Source organism: Momordica charantia (genome assembly GCF_013281855.1).
Source record: "Momordica charantia cultivar OHB3-1 chromosome 10 unlocalized genomic scaffold, Mcharantia_2.0 BLBB01000010.1, whole genome shotgun sequence".
NCBI lineage: Eukaryota > Viridiplantae > Streptophyta > Magnoliopsida > Cucurbitales > Cucurbitaceae > Momordica > Momordica charantia.
The window spans coordinates 955756-971104 of record NW_028275158.1 but is presented as its reverse complement, the minus strand read 5'-3'; the positions used below and the strand labels follow the sequence as shown (position 1 = coordinate 971104).

The following is a 15349-nucleotide window of genomic DNA, read 5'->3' as shown; positions in this document are numbered from 1 at the left end:
TTCAGGTCGGATACTAAATTTTGAGTACAAAACATGTAGATATATGCCAATTATTGTTGAGCTATGCTGGCATTGACGATTGTTATCCTAGATTCTAACTTATTAATATTAAGATGGTATAACAGAATTATTAAAGGGATGTGACATTATTAGTATTCAAATCAGAGAAAAAGTGTAAGTTAGCTCAATAGTAATTGACACGAGTTGATCAAGAGGTTATGAATTTGATTCCTTACTTATTGTACTAAAAAAAATCACAAGAAAAATAAATTTTGCATTAATTAAAACGAGTGAATCAGTTTTCTGTTGTTATATAGAATTACAAATTCATTATGATGAGATAATGAGATGTGAAAGAGAACAAAGGAAGCCCAAAGAATCAAAAGCACCACACCAAAAGTTACAACCATTGGCACCCATTTTACGGCAGTTGCCTGACAACAACATCCAACATTAAGGCTTATCCTTTGTTTGGCTGCCGAGAAAATGAAAGAAAATTATCAACTGAGATGCTTCAATTAAATAGATCTGCACGTACCTCCAAACAGGTTGGGGATTTGCATTACAGATTGATCTTTCCACCATATGATCTAGTGCTATAACAAACCAGAAAAAAAATTAAAAATTAACGTGAATCCGAGCATAGCTAAAGCACCAGTTACCTTTAGCTGAGATCAAATGTTCAATCCTCCTCCCCACATCTGTTGTAATAAAAAAAGAACGAAAAATTAACTTTTGGTGTAGTATGAGGAGCCGATAATTACCTAGTTTTTTCCTTTCTAAAATTTCAAAAAGTGAACATGTGACAATGTCTGGACACCTTAGCCAGGATTTGCATTGAGCTTATGTAGATTGGCTTGTGTCCTTGTATCAATGTACCGTTTTCTAATATTGCTAATTATTCTATCTACATACATCAATTGGTCGATAAGTATATTTCAATTCAAATCATAAAAAGAAGTAATACTCACTGATTAAACTATTAATAATGTGTAGTATAGGATGTGAAAAAATATTTCCTTGGCGTACACATTTGGAAAGAAACTAAATTTGTATGAAGAGGGTTGAGAAAGGCTTACCAAATTTGGCAAAACTATTGGGTTTGGTAAGACGTTTATTAGGGCATCATCAAACTTGGCAAGCTCCTTTTGCAAATCTTGCAAGTAATGGAGAGCCAGCTTTCTTGGGTATGAAGAATCACACAATGTGATGCAGCAGACACCATTCTCCACCAAGTAACTAAATGCAAAAAACCCAACTTTAATTCAAAGTCTGAGACAACAAAAGCAGCTCTACTTTGTTTTGTCTTAATAAGTTTTGAGGTTACGAAGAAATAAGAATGTTTGATTTGTAGTTTTGCGAGGATTTTGATCCGTCGGGACTGACGGAGCTCGAATCTGTAAACACCTTGACAGGGTGATGCTTTGATTGATTGAGCAAAATATGGTATAAAATGTGAGTTTTATAAATCTAAGTTTATATAACGCAAACTTAACCTATATAGTAGGTGGGAAATCGTAACCTGAAATAAGCAAAACCTATATGCTAGAGAAAGTTTTGTAGATCTAAGTCTCCATTTCTTAGCCTGAGTTAAACAAACCTAACTCATAAACCAAACACCTCCTGACAATATTTGTTTCAATCTTATTTTTTATGTTAAAGTATGTGTTAAAGTCTTCATTTTTAAAATAAAAGCTTGAGAAAAAGTGATTTCTTCGTCATCAATTCTCTCCCATTCTTCCTCTTGAGATGCATAATCCATGACTAAAAGTTGAAGACTAAATTGGACAATCCGGATTAATTCTTTTTCTATACTTCATCATGAATAATAAGAGTTAGAATAAAGGAAAAGAGAAAATTGAAGAGTGGTACATGAAACATTGATGATGAATCAGAATGGCCATTTTTGAAGGTGAGAAGGCCCCTCTAGAGATGTGTTTGAGTATGAATTCAGCTTGCTGTTTGTAGCCTAAAACATCTATCATTCTCTTCATTAAAATACCCAATGCCCTGTGCAAGTGGCAGCCCATCCCTAAGCCTTCCAACAATTGTCAACTTCACCATATCCCCTCTCAGCAAAACCTTAATTTGATGAAGTTTGTGATGAAATTGAGATCCTTGTTGCTTCAAATTCAGAAACTCCCATCAACATCAAAGAAAAAACCAGCTTTAATCTCCTCATTAACTTCCAATTCTAAAATTAAGAAATTACAGATATATAATGATCCAAAAGAAACAAGTATACAAAGCAAATCCCACCATAATCAACATAAATTAATAATCAAACTAGCAATTTCACAGAGAGAAATTGCTTCAGAAACAACCAAGGAGCTTGTTTGGAGCAGTTCCAGTGGCTCTCCATTTTGCTGCAGTTTCCTCTGCCTTGAGCATGTCTTCTCCACGTATGGCTTCAATAATGGCCTTCTTTTCCTCTGCTGATTTGTGGATCTCAGCTATTTTGTTCTTCATTTTCTCTATATACTCTGCTTTCTTCTTCTCCAATTTTTCCTGCCACCAAAATGTTCCTGTCATCCAAACAGATTCTTCCACAAAAAGCTTCCATTTTTCCAGATTGCTTACCTCAATCTGTTTCAGCTCAGCCTCCACAGCTGCTTTCTTGCTGTTCTCCCATGACCCAATTTCTGATAGCTTTTTGTGTGCTCTGCTCAACAAATCCCATCAATTATATGTAACTAAAAATATCAGAAAAGGAAATTTCCAAAAAGGGATGACAAGAGTAACTCTGCTTAATCACATATGTGACTAATAAGTGTGTTTAAAATCATAATCAAAATTTAAAGATGATGGTTACCTGTTCTCTGCCTTTGATTTTTCACTCTCTTCCCAAGCTTTGATGAGTGACAATCTCTTCTCTGTTGCCACTCTGGCTAGCACAGCATCTGAAAACCAAAAAAGAAAGGAAAAAACAAAAAATTTAATGCAATTACTGATTTGGTAATTAGATTATTGACATTAATCATTCCATATCACCATCTGATTACCTCTATTAATTGAGCCTCCATTGTCTTTCTCTTTCTGCTCTGCTTTTTCTGGAGTCTCTATCAATTTCAAAAGAAGATAAAGCCAAACATGAAATTTAGGACACACCCAAAAAATAAAAATAAAAAATAAAAAATTCTGGCTTTCCTTTTACAAATTCACAGGAAAGCTAAATTTTGCATTCTCTCTTCTTTCTAGCCAACCAAACAGATTAATTACACGAGAGAAAAAAAAAAAAACAGAGGAAGATTAATTCCAAGAATAAGATTCCATTCCCCTTTTTTTTCAACCTTTATTTTCTTTTCCCACCAACCAAAAATCTAAGGTAAAAACCCAAAAAGTAATCAGAAAAAGTTGAGAGTTTTTATATATGTAAATTACTTTCAACGACAGCCAGAGCTTTGGAGTGATCGGCCGGATTCTCCATCTCCTCCGGTGGGGTTCGTGGGATGATTGATTTCTCCTCCGCCACATCTTTGGACGGCTCCTCAACCGGCTCCGCCGCAGGCAGCGGTGGAGGCTTTGACGAGGATTCAGATTCTCCCTGAGCGGCCATTTCTGGGTTAAAAGTGGGAAATTGAAATAGAGAGAGAGAGAGAGAGAGAGAGAGAGGTGGTTGAGATATTATAGTTGGGAGTTGGGAGAAAGAAGAAGGCAACGGTGAACTGTGAGGAGTTGGTACTTAAAAACTTGAAATAAAGAAACAAAGAAAGAACAAACTTAGCTGGATGATTATGAGTTGACACAACCACATGACATGAGAGAGAGAGCAATTCTTCTAATTACTCAAAACATTCATAAAATATCTTTTTCTCACCAAAATTTAAAAATACCCAAAGCTTCCAAATTAAGGAATACTACTCTATCAATGAGTATTCTCTTCTCAGAAAAAAAAAAATAAGTTGGGTGTATATTCAAATTACGTTTTTATTTAATCTTTATTATATACGTGAAACAGTCATTTATGTAAAGATTGTTAGAGCAAATATAACTAAATGATAATTGACATATATCTCAAATTAGAAAGTTGTGAGTTCAAATTCTACCTCACATGTTGTTGTACTGAAAAAAACTAAAGGCTGAGACCATGTCATGTAATAGATAAATTTAAAAAAAAAATAAAAGAAGGGTAATTATTAAAAATATGTTACAAAATAGAGAAAATTGGATTGAATTGCGTAATAAGTAATAAATAACGGATACTTTGGAATCGAGGAGGATGAGAGATTCAATTGTTGCATCAGCAAAATATCCTCAAGAAAAGGTTTTTTTTTAAGCCCTACATACGACGCCGTATGGCAACCGACCTTTATGACTATTCATTAAAGTGACATCTTATCAATTTTTCTTTTTCCCGAAAATGTCTCTTTCTTAATAAATTAATCACAAAGGATAATTTTTTTTGGACAGATAACCACAAAGGATAATTAAAGAATTAAACGACGTTTATCAATAAATTAATCAATTCAAGAGCCAACTTCATATCTATTTTAAGTCAAAGATTTGAAATAAGCCAAAGCTATCCTATTTTTCTTTTCATTGCCATCAACTCAACCAATGAATCAAATCAAAGCTATATAAAATTTAGGTTGCTTATATTCTTTTAAATTTGTTCTTTTGAGTATACACTTTTTAAAAACTCATTTATTGGTTTTTTTTAAATAAGTGATTACAAATCTACTATTTTAGTCGAGTTTGAGTATAAATTTCAATTTGGTTCTTAAGTTTAAAAAATGACACTTTGATCCCAACCTTAAGAAAATAATAATGATACTAACAGATGTGTCATGGGTCGGATTGATATTTGTTAATTTAATATTATTTTTAATCTTATGTTTAACATTTTCTCTTATCTTCCTCTTATATTTTATCTCTCTTCCCTCGTCTTCTCCTCGTTCTCTCTCCCTCCACCTCTCTCTACAAACTCCATCACGATAGAGTTCAGACGACTTTGATAAATTGGAAGTAAAAATTTCAAATTTTATTTTATCTTTTATCTCTCCTTATCTTTCTCTCTAATATAGATTAATGAACATGTTATCATTGTACAACAATGTGTCAATAATACCAGTAGTCTGTGGAATATTTTGATCTTTCTAATTATTCAAAAATATTTTTTACGTGGATTGATAACAATAAAAACAATTCATTGGGAGTATCATTCATGATTGATTATATGAATAACTACTAATAATCAATTCACTCATTCAAACACGAATCTTTAAAAAGAAAAAAAAAATTCAAACACGAATGTGAGAATTTAAAATTACCGAAAAAAATTGCTAATATTTTGATTAATTGAGTGTCTAGTAAATGTTAAGATTAATGTTTGAATACTATATATTCTCACAAACTTATTATTATTCAAATTAATAGTTACTTTAATTATTTCGAAAATTTGAATAGAGTCGAGACATTACTTACTTTTCCAGAGGTGAATTCCTTGGAAAATTTTCTCCTAACGAAAATATCAATGGTTAAAAAAAGAATATTTTTCTTTTATAAAACAATAAACTCAAACTATTTGGTCACAAATAATATCGAGATTACAATAAAAATAATATTAAATATAGGTAGGAGAGAGAGAACCGACTTTTGATCCACTTTGCTTTTTTGTTTATCTTCCCAAGCCTTGATTTTTGCCTCCGTTTTCTCGAGCTCCTTAATTCCTTTCCCAGCTAGCATTTTGAACATAATTTCTAAATTTTATTTTGAATTACGCAAATATATCTATGGTTATTAATTCAAATCAATAATCATATAAAGGTTCAAGATAAACTTAATTATCTAAGAAAAATCAGATAGAGACATATACATATACATATGTAATTAGTAGAATATAGAATATAGGTTAAGTTTGGTTCATTTTTGTACATATATTTTTAATTTTGGTCCAATTTAGTTCCTATATTTTTAAAAAGTAACCATGTTCATCTTTTAATTTTATTTTAATCTCATTTTCTTTATCACAATTTCAACAAGACAGTACACTTAATATATTTCTTGAAATGTAACAATGCACGTCGCCCGTACGTGTATTTAAACTCTAACGCGACTCTAGCCGGCTTGCCTCTACTCTAGGCCAAGGTCTTCTGAACGCGACGTCGCAACTTGTTTTCAACCATCTTGGTTCTCGGTCACTCGACCGTCCCGCTCCTACGATGAGCCAGGACCTTACCGGGATGAGTTCTGACCTATAACGAGGCCAGAACGAGCTTAAAACGCCAACCGGGTACAACCGGGACATTCCTGCCGCTTAACTATGTCAGAACTAGCTTATCGGGCCCATCGGACGCCTCTAAGACCATTCCTGCCGAGAAACTAGTCAATAACGGGCGACTTTATATTAAAGAGTTTTCGTTATGCGTAGAATTTGTTTTAAAATTTTACAAATAGAGATCAAAATAGTCGCTTTTTAAAAGTAAAAAAGATAAAGAATAAATATTTTAAAAGTACGGTAACTAAAATGAACTAAGGTTGAAAGTACATGATTAAAATGAATATTTGAAAACTACAGTGACAAAACTCAATCAAAGCTAAAATTACATCGACCAAAATAATATTTTAACCTATAATTCACTTGAAGTTTAAAATTAGAAAATACATTGCTCGGACTGAATTAAGGCAAAGAAGTTGTAAAAAATGATATTTCTTTCTAATCATAGAAAATCTTAATTTACATAGTTATGAAAATTAAATGTTTCAATAATGTATTTGGAAGAGTTAGATTGAGGAAGAATGAATACCACGAAGAGTTAAAAGTAACACAAGTACTTAATCAAACGAACATGTACTTATCTCTTCAAATATCGACATATCTAAAAGTTTTAAAAAACAACTAAAGTATATAAGGAAAAAAAAAAACTACCCATTATATGATGATATAACAAAACCACACAAGAAATCTCAGTGCCCTTTAGAAAACTCTCTCTAGATCGCAAAAATGAAAACTTTGTGCTATCTATTTATAATGGAAATATTTAGAGGCTTATAGTAAATTCATTTTCAGCATACCTAACACAATTCACATTTAACTCTATTCCATGCCAATCATTTGAAGGGCTTTTCCTTCCTTTATTTTAATTTATATATGAGATGCTTATTATTACTATATTTTCGTGACAATGTCAAAAACAAAAACAAACAAAAAATATTGCTTTTATGTCATTGCGTTTATTTAATTTATTTTCCTCCTTTTATAATAAATAGATTTTATTTTATAAGCATTATATTTTATAAAATTTTTGAATTAAAAGATAAAATACATCACATCTCTATATTCATTGCAATTTAGACCATTATTAATGAATTAAATCTCCTATTTTTAGGGCTTAAATCTCACGGATCTGCCCCACTTACACCCATCATAAATTTTTTTAATGACCTTAACATTTTATTTTTAACAAAACATTTATCAACGACACCTACTGTAGTCAAAAAATATATCGTATTTACCATTTAATTTCATGTTCTATGTTTTAAAATTTTCACATTTAAATTATGTCTTCAGTTCATGAATTTTCAGCTTGTTACTCTTTCGTTTGGATTTCATTAATTGTTTAGTCTTCGCCGGTGAAATCTCTCCTTACTTTTTTTATTCCATCTTTGATAGATGAAGAGTATTTCATGTACCGATTGTTATTCATGCTCCAGACTGATGTATTTTGTTGTATCCTCTAGTTGCAACTAGGGAAGAAACTTTGTGTAACCCATTATATTTTATAGTGGATGATTTTTGGAACTATCCCGTTGTTTTTCCCCTCACATTGAGAGGTTTTCTATGTAAATCTTGGAGTCTCTATTTTTCTATTGTGTTCTTATGATTTTATTTCTTGCCGAAAAGCTATCAACTATGCATTAAAAATCCCAACACAACAATATCAAATATTGTTTATCCTTGAACGCCACTAATAAATCCAAAATATTAAAATAATACTTTGGTCTCTATATTTTTAGCTTTGATTCATTTTGCTCTATTTACTTTTAAAATTATCGTTTTGGTCTTTATATTTTAAATTTTGGTTCATGTTAATCAATATACTTTCAAATTTTTCATTTTGATTATCGTACTTTTAAAAGTGACTGTTTTGCTTCATTTTATTTTTTATCTCATTTTTCTTAATTACGATTTCAACATGATACTGTATTCAATATAAAATTTGTGTTAAAATTCTACAAATAAGGATCAAAATACCTCAAGGTGCAGCCTAGCTAATTGACAAGGACTTAGGGACGGTTGGTCATAAAGTTTAAGTTTGAATCTTTTAGTGAGCTTAATAACAAAAATTTTTAATGTCCCTCGAGTCGAGTGTTGGGCGGATAAGCGTGGCCCTGGTATAGGATATATATCTTTTTAAATTATAAAATAAAGAAAAACTTCAATCTTCTAAAAGAATCCAACCTATAATATAACCTTTTCCTTTTAAAATAATAAAACCCATAACCCAATGTGACCTGAAAAAGATACATCTTTTAAATTTTTATTTTTTTTTCATAAAAATGTTATCGGAAATTTTAGTTAAATTTGATCAAAACTTAAAAAAAAATGTTTTTTTCTTCAAAAAGGAAAAAAAATATATATGTTATTGCTATTTCATTTTATCCTCCAAGTTTTTCAATTTTAAAGAATATAATTTTGACATGCATTTTGTTTAAATGCAAGAAATTTTTGTTTAAAAAAATGAGAACATATTTCTAATTTCCAAAATTTCACTCAAAACATACATACCACGCATGTAATCCCCTAGTTCTCTAGCTTGCATTTTTATCGTTCAGCATAATCTTTTCTCTCTTTTCATAATATAGATTGAGGAACGTATTATCATGGTAGTACAACGATATGTTAATAATACTAATAGCAAATAAAATAAAGTAATTGGGAGTATTAATTAATTTTTTTAAGTTGATAGACTAATGAAACCATATCGAATTATTTAGTATTATTACAAAATACCAAGTAGTAGTGTCAATATGTTCTACAAGAACCCTAGAGTGTAGCTAGTCTTTGAAAATGCCAAAAAACTTGGATGGAATTGTATTGGGAGAGCGATGTTGAGCAATTTTCTCTTCAATCTTCTGTTTTTGACGATTTCTCTCAACCTCAATGTTTGCTTTCTTTGATTCTGTTGTTATATGTGCGTCTAATACTTTATTTCTTACCCTTTCAAATTCCTCCTGCTTCATCTTGCCGGTCATTTTGGTCTTTAATTTCAAAATTTTAAAAAGTTTTAAAAACTTATGATATATAAAATGAAAATTAAAACACACCCCTAAAAAGAAAAAAAGAAAACTTCAATCTTCGGACTTTAGCTTCCAAAGAAGCTTGCTTTGAGCTCTCACATGCCTCAATGGAGGTTATCTTCCGTTCAGCTCTGATTTGTGATATCAATAATTCAAAAGACTTTGACTTTTATAGTTAAAAGAGAAAAGGAGTAAAAACATTCCTTTCTAGTTTTTATAGTGGAATATTAATATTTTGATCTTTCTAATTATTCAAAAATGATTTCTATGTGGATTGATGAGAATAAAAACAATTAGTTGGGAGTACGATTGATTATATGAATAACTAATTAAGTATCAATCAATTGATTCATTTAGAAATATCTTTTAATGTTATAGATTTTGATTCATCATATCTTGTTGTACAAAATGATTTTTTTAACATGCAAAACAATATTTTGAAAATAATTAAGGTGAGAATTCAATTAAAGAAAAATTGCTAATATTTTGATTAATTGAACTTTGTTTAGATATGGTTATGTTCATTTAAAAAATAGTTTTTAAAAACCATGATTGAGTGTTTAGTAAATGGTAAGACTAATGTATGAATATCGTATATTCTCACAAACTTATAATTATTCAATTGAATCCCTACTACAATTTATTTAAAATTGAATATTGTTAGACATTACTTACTTCTTTAAAAGTCGAGAGGCAATTTTTCTGTGCTGTAATAAAAAAAAAATTTATTCTAAATAAAATATCAAGGTAAGTAGAGAGAGAACCAACATGTGATCCACTTTGCTTTTTTGTTTATCTTCCCAAGCCTTGATTTTTGCCTCCGTTTTCTTGAGCTCCTTAATTCCTTTCCCTGGCATTTTAAAAATAATTTCTAAATTTTATCTTCAATTACATAAATTGATCTATTGTTATTAATTCAAATCAAAAATCAATAATCATATATGAAGGTTAAAAATAAACTTATCTAAGAAAAATCAGATAATATATATATATATATATATAGTTGTAAAAAATTATATTCATTTTTAATTATAGAAATCTTAAATACATGGTTACGAAGGTGATTGGATAATGTACCTGGAAGAGTTGAGATTGAGAAAGAGAGAATATTATAATAAAGAGTTAAAAGTAACACAAATTAACACAAAGGGAAAATAAACCTACACATTATGTGATGATATAACACAACCACAAAAGAAATCTTAGTGCCCTTTGAATAACTCTCTCTAGATTTATTGCCTGCAAAAATGGTAACTTTGTGCCATTTATTTATAATGGAAATACTTTAGAGGCTTATGGTGTTAACTTCATATATAACTACAAGCATTAGGTTATGAATTTGAAATAAATTAAGTTTATAGTAAATTCATTTTTAGCATACCTAACATAATTCACATTTAACTCAATTCCATGCCAACAATTTGAAGGGGTTTTCCTTCATTTATTTTAATTTATATATGAGATGCTTATCATCTTTTTTTTTCCCTTCTTAACGTTTTCCTTTTTTTAAAAAAAATAATTTTGATTAGTAGCTTGAAATCATACTTATTTGATTTAGATTCTAATCATCCTCAAATTCTTATATCTAACTAATTTCAAAAGTTGATTCATAAAAAAGCTTTTCCTCTATAAAAAAAAATTATCCGACCAATTGTCAAGAGTAAAAGAATTTTTTATAATATATTCTCAAAATTTATGTGAGTAATAGAGACGTGTGTTTGAGAGTGATAATAAAATGGCTGATTTTAAAAAAGAGAGTTAAGTATAACTAATTTTCCAAAATCATCATTCAAGTGATACTTTAAACATCAATTTAAAATGATTTAAAACTTTCTTTAAATTAAAATTTTAATTTGTGAAATATGATCTATGAAAAAAAAAAAGAAAAGAGGTGATTTTGACGAAAGTCATTCCTAAATACACCTTTAACCAAATTCAAAGATCACAAAGAAGAACCCTCGTGAGTCATAATGATTCAAACCTAGTTTTGAATATAAACGGATGAAAGTATTTTGAGATCATAGATAAAAGCTACAAATATATTTTGTAGTCAAATAATGCAAACGTAGAGCATGAAAATTTTTCATAAACTGGAACAATTAATCACAGGAAATATGGAAAATTTTGATCGAGTTTCAAATATGGGTCTCTACTCAAAGCCGGCTTTTCAAATATTTAGATTAATTTATTTGTAATTATTTTTTTAGATTAGATTTTCTTATAATTTGATTGTTAAAAAAAAATGTTCAAATAATACTTTAGTCTCTCTATTTTTAACTTTGATTTATTTTTCTCGTTTTACTTTGACATTTTGGTCTCTATATATTTTGCAACTTTTGCTTATTTTAATCTAGGTACTTTCGAAATGTTCATTTTGGTTCTCATACTTCTCAAAGAGTCATCGTTTTACTTCATTTTATTTTTTTATCTCATTTTTTCTATACAATTTTAACATTACACCACATTCAATATAGAATTTGTGTTAAAAATTTACAAATAATAACCAAAATGATGGCTTTTTAAGAGTACAAAACCACCTTTGAATTTCAACAGTTACTAATTTTTAATAGAAAGATCAATCTATTCATTCATTTAAATTAGTTCATTTGGTATATAGAATTCTTTTTAAAATCATTATTTGGTAAAATTTTTTTTAATAATAGTGAATCTTTTAACCCATATTGTATTTTTTTATTATTAAAATAATTTTTGAACGAGGGATTGATCCTTCAACTTCTAGAAAAGAAGTCAGATTGTCTTAACTGGTGAACTATACTCAGTATTAAATAAATTAATTAAACATCTAATAAGATATATTTCTATCTCTATATAACGGAGATATTAAATTAATTTAAATATGATATATAATATTATCAAATAAAGAAAATCTTCAATCTTCTTAAAGATTCCAACCTGTAATGTAACCTTTTCCTTTTAAGAGTCATCGTCACTTGAAAGAGATATTTTTACAACTATTTTTTTTTATTTCTTAAAAGTGTTCTTGGAAGTTTTAGTTAAATTTCAAAACTTAAAAAAGAACGTTCTTTTTTGCAAAAAGGAGACAATATATTATTGCTATTTCATTTTACGGTCCTCTATGTTCTTAACGTTTCAATTTTGAAGAATAAAATTTTGACATGCATTTTTTAAAATGTGACACCTTCTTATTAAAAAACGATTAGAATAGGCGTCTCATTTCCAAAATTTTACTCAAAAGATGCATATATCACCGTATATATTACCTTTCTTTAACTTATATATTTATCTTTTTAACATAATCTTTTTATCTTTCTGCTTATCTTTCTCTCTAATATAAATTAATGAACATGTTATCATCCTATATCGATAATTAAAAAAAAATATTATCCAAAGTAATTGAGAGTATTACTTAAAATTTTTTAAAGTTAACAGTTACATAGCAATTATATATATCGAATTTTTTAGTATTATAACTAAATACAAGTAGTGTCAATACATTGTACAACAATGGTAGAGCAACTAGTCTTTGAAAATACCAAAGCACTTGGATGGAACTGTATTGGTAGAGCGATGCTTAGCAGCTTTCTCCTCAACTTTCTGTATTTGATGCTTTCTCTCAACCTCAATGTTTGCTTTCTTTGATTCTGCTCTTATATGTGCCTCTGCCTCTTTGTTTTTTACCTTCTCAATCTCCTTCAGCTTCATCTTCTCCATTTCAGCCTTTAGTTTCCCATATGAATTTTATTTTAGAGTTTTTAAAACTTATTATCAAATGAAAATTAAAGCACACCCGTAAAAAGAAAAAAGAAAAAAAAAACCTCAATCTTCTTGACTTTAGCTTCCGAAACAGCTTGCTTTGAACTCTCCCATACTTCAGTGGAAGCTATCTTTCGTTCAGCTCTGATCAATCATTCAAAGAGTTAATTTTTATAATTAAAAAGAGAATTATTCATTTCTAGTTTTTCTCGTGGAATATTTTATTATCTTTCTAATTATAATGTAAAAGTTTTCTCTATGTAGATTGATAACAATAAAAATAACTAGTTGATAACGGTATCATTCATGATTGAGTATATGAATAATTAATTATATGAATAATTAAGGACAATACTCATATTTAGAAGAATCTTTTAATTGTTATAGATTTTGCCTCATCATATGTGCAAAATGATTTTTTTTAACATGTAAAATAATTTTTTGAAAATAATTTTTTCTTGCAGGTACCAGGTAAGAATTTGAACTTGTGAAAAGAAAAAAATTACTAATATTTTGATTAATTGAACTTTATCCAGATATAGACATTCACAGAATAGTTTTTAAAAATCATGATGGAGTGTAGAATATTATTTGTACGAATATTATATATTCTCACAAATTTATAATTATTCATTACCATAATTATAGAGGTTTTTTTTAATAATGTTTTCTATTAAACTTATTCCAAAAATATATCACCTATCAAATGATTTTCAAAAATAATATTTGAAAAATAGTTAAAATAGTTAGTCGTCTCTTGAAGAGACGATCTATGAATAGGCGGCAGGTTGTCTCTTCAAGCGTCACCAATCGAGCGTCACGTTTGCTTTTTTGAAAAAATTAAAACGTGTCATCTCTCAACTAAACATGTTTTTCCTTGGTCTCTATAAGAGACGACAACGTTGTTTTTGAAAAATGGTAATAATAATAGTTAGTATTATATATAACACCAAAAGTGTTTATATATCAAAATTAAGTTTTGGCGCAATGGGAGATGCCCAGCGTGGTATTCATGCAGGCCTGATTCGAAGTGACAGCCTCTTGGTTCGAGGTATATACCAACTACTAATATTTTAATAAATTATTATTAATAATCATTTGTTTTTAGTTTATTATTATTATTATTTGTAGAAAGTTTAAAACAAGATTTTTTTAGAAGAAGATTATTTTTTATTATTATTATTATTATTATTATTATTTGTTTAAAAATAAAAAATAATATTAATTATAAGCATATATATAATTATTATTATTATAATTCTATATATATAATAAATTATATTTTTAAAATGAATAAAAAATAATAGTTAATAATAATAATAATAATAAGTATAATTATAATTATTATAATTTTCTATTATATATATATATATATATATATATTAAATGAATAAAAATAATGAGAAGGAGAAGTAGGAGTGGGAAGTTGACTATATTTCTTAAAAAAAAAGTTGATTATTTCTAAAATTAAAAAAGAAAAAAGAAATTAGAATGTAAAACAATTTCTGCCATTAATGAGATTCAAACGCATCCTCTGGGGGATGATGGTTTGTGATTTGTCTACTATATATGCCATAGTATTTTAATCTCAAAATTCTGCTACTCTATATGATATACTCTAATTATATTTTTTCTTTTTTTTTTTTAAAGCAACATTGTCGTCTCTTGAAGAGAAAATCAATAATAAGCATGTCTAGTTGGTCGTCTCTACCTATTTTAATTTTTTCAAAAAATTAGACGTGGCGCCGATCGAGCTCCACATCTGTAGGTCGTCAAGACGACCGACTATTTTCCAAATATTATTTTTGAAAATTGTTTGGTAGGTGATATATTTTTTAAATAAGTTTAATAAAAAAAACATTTTTAAAAAATATCCAATTACAGAGATTAAACTTCTGTAATTTTTTTTTTTTTTGAGAAAAATTAAACTTTTGTAATTATACCAAATTTCATCGTAAATAATATCGAGATTACAATAAAGATAATATTAAATATAGGTAGTAGAGAGAGAACTGACTTGCTATCCGCTTTGCTTTTTTGTTTATCTTCCCAAGCTTTGATTTTTACCTCAATTTTCTCGAGCTCCTTAACTCCTTTCCCTAGCATTTTGAACATAATTTCTAAATTTTATTTTGAATTACATAAATAGATCTATAGTTCTTAATTCAAATCAATAATCATATAAAAGTTTAAAATAAACTTATCTAAGAAAAAACAGTAGAATTTGTAATTAGTAGAACTTCGGTATTTCTTGAAATGTAACTACAATTTTATATTAAAGAATTTCCGTTAGGTGTAGAATTTATGTTAACATTTTACAAACAAGGATAAAAAGTAGTCATTAAAAAAAACATTTGGACTAAAATGAACATTT

The 15349-nt window shown here is 28.4% G+C and overlaps 2 protein-coding genes across 2 annotated transcripts; both read right to left on the bottom strand.

Moving 5' to 3' along the window:
• Positions 1 to 280: 280 nt before the first annotated feature.
• Positions 281 to 2064, bottom strand: LOC111011599 (SNARE-like superfamily protein). Its single transcript, XM_088118674.1, is given in 8 exon segments — positions 281 to 459; positions 539 to 590; positions 765 to 827; positions 830 to 907; positions 1080 to 1112; positions 1115 to 1239; positions 1873 to 1979; positions 1981 to 2064. Coding segments are annotated over 8 exon segments (720 nt in total). The 3' UTR covers position 281.
• An 87-nt stretch (positions 2065 to 2151) lies between these two features.
• LOC111011630 (Remorin family protein) lies at positions 2152 to 3755 on the bottom strand. Its single transcript, XM_022285482.2, has 5 exons — positions 3382 to 3755; positions 3003 to 3059; positions 2813 to 2900; positions 2581 to 2662; positions 2152 to 2508 (listed from the first exon to the last, which is right to left on the bottom strand). Exons 1-5 carry the CDS (start codon positions 3554 to 3556, stop codon positions 2314 to 2316), a joined length of 597 nt encoding a protein of 198 aa, XP_022141174.1. The 5' UTR covers positions 3557 to 3755; the 3' UTR covers positions 2152 to 2313.
• Between the last annotated feature and the right edge of the window lie 11594 nt (positions 3756 to 15349).

Coding starts and splice junctions, on each gene's coding strand:
- LOC111011630 (XM_022285482.2), bottom strand. CDS start 3,556: ATGGCCGCTCAGGGAGAATCTGAATCCTCGTCAAAGCCTCCACCGCTG. Junction 3,060..3,381: donor AGCTCTGGCTGTCGTTGAAA/GTAATTTACATA, acceptor TGAAATTGATAG/AGACTCCAGAAAAAGCAGAG. Junction 2,509..2,580: donor CTGAGCTGAAACAGATTGAG/GTAAGCAATCTG, acceptor TTTTGGTGGCAG/GAAAAATTGGAGAAGAAGAA.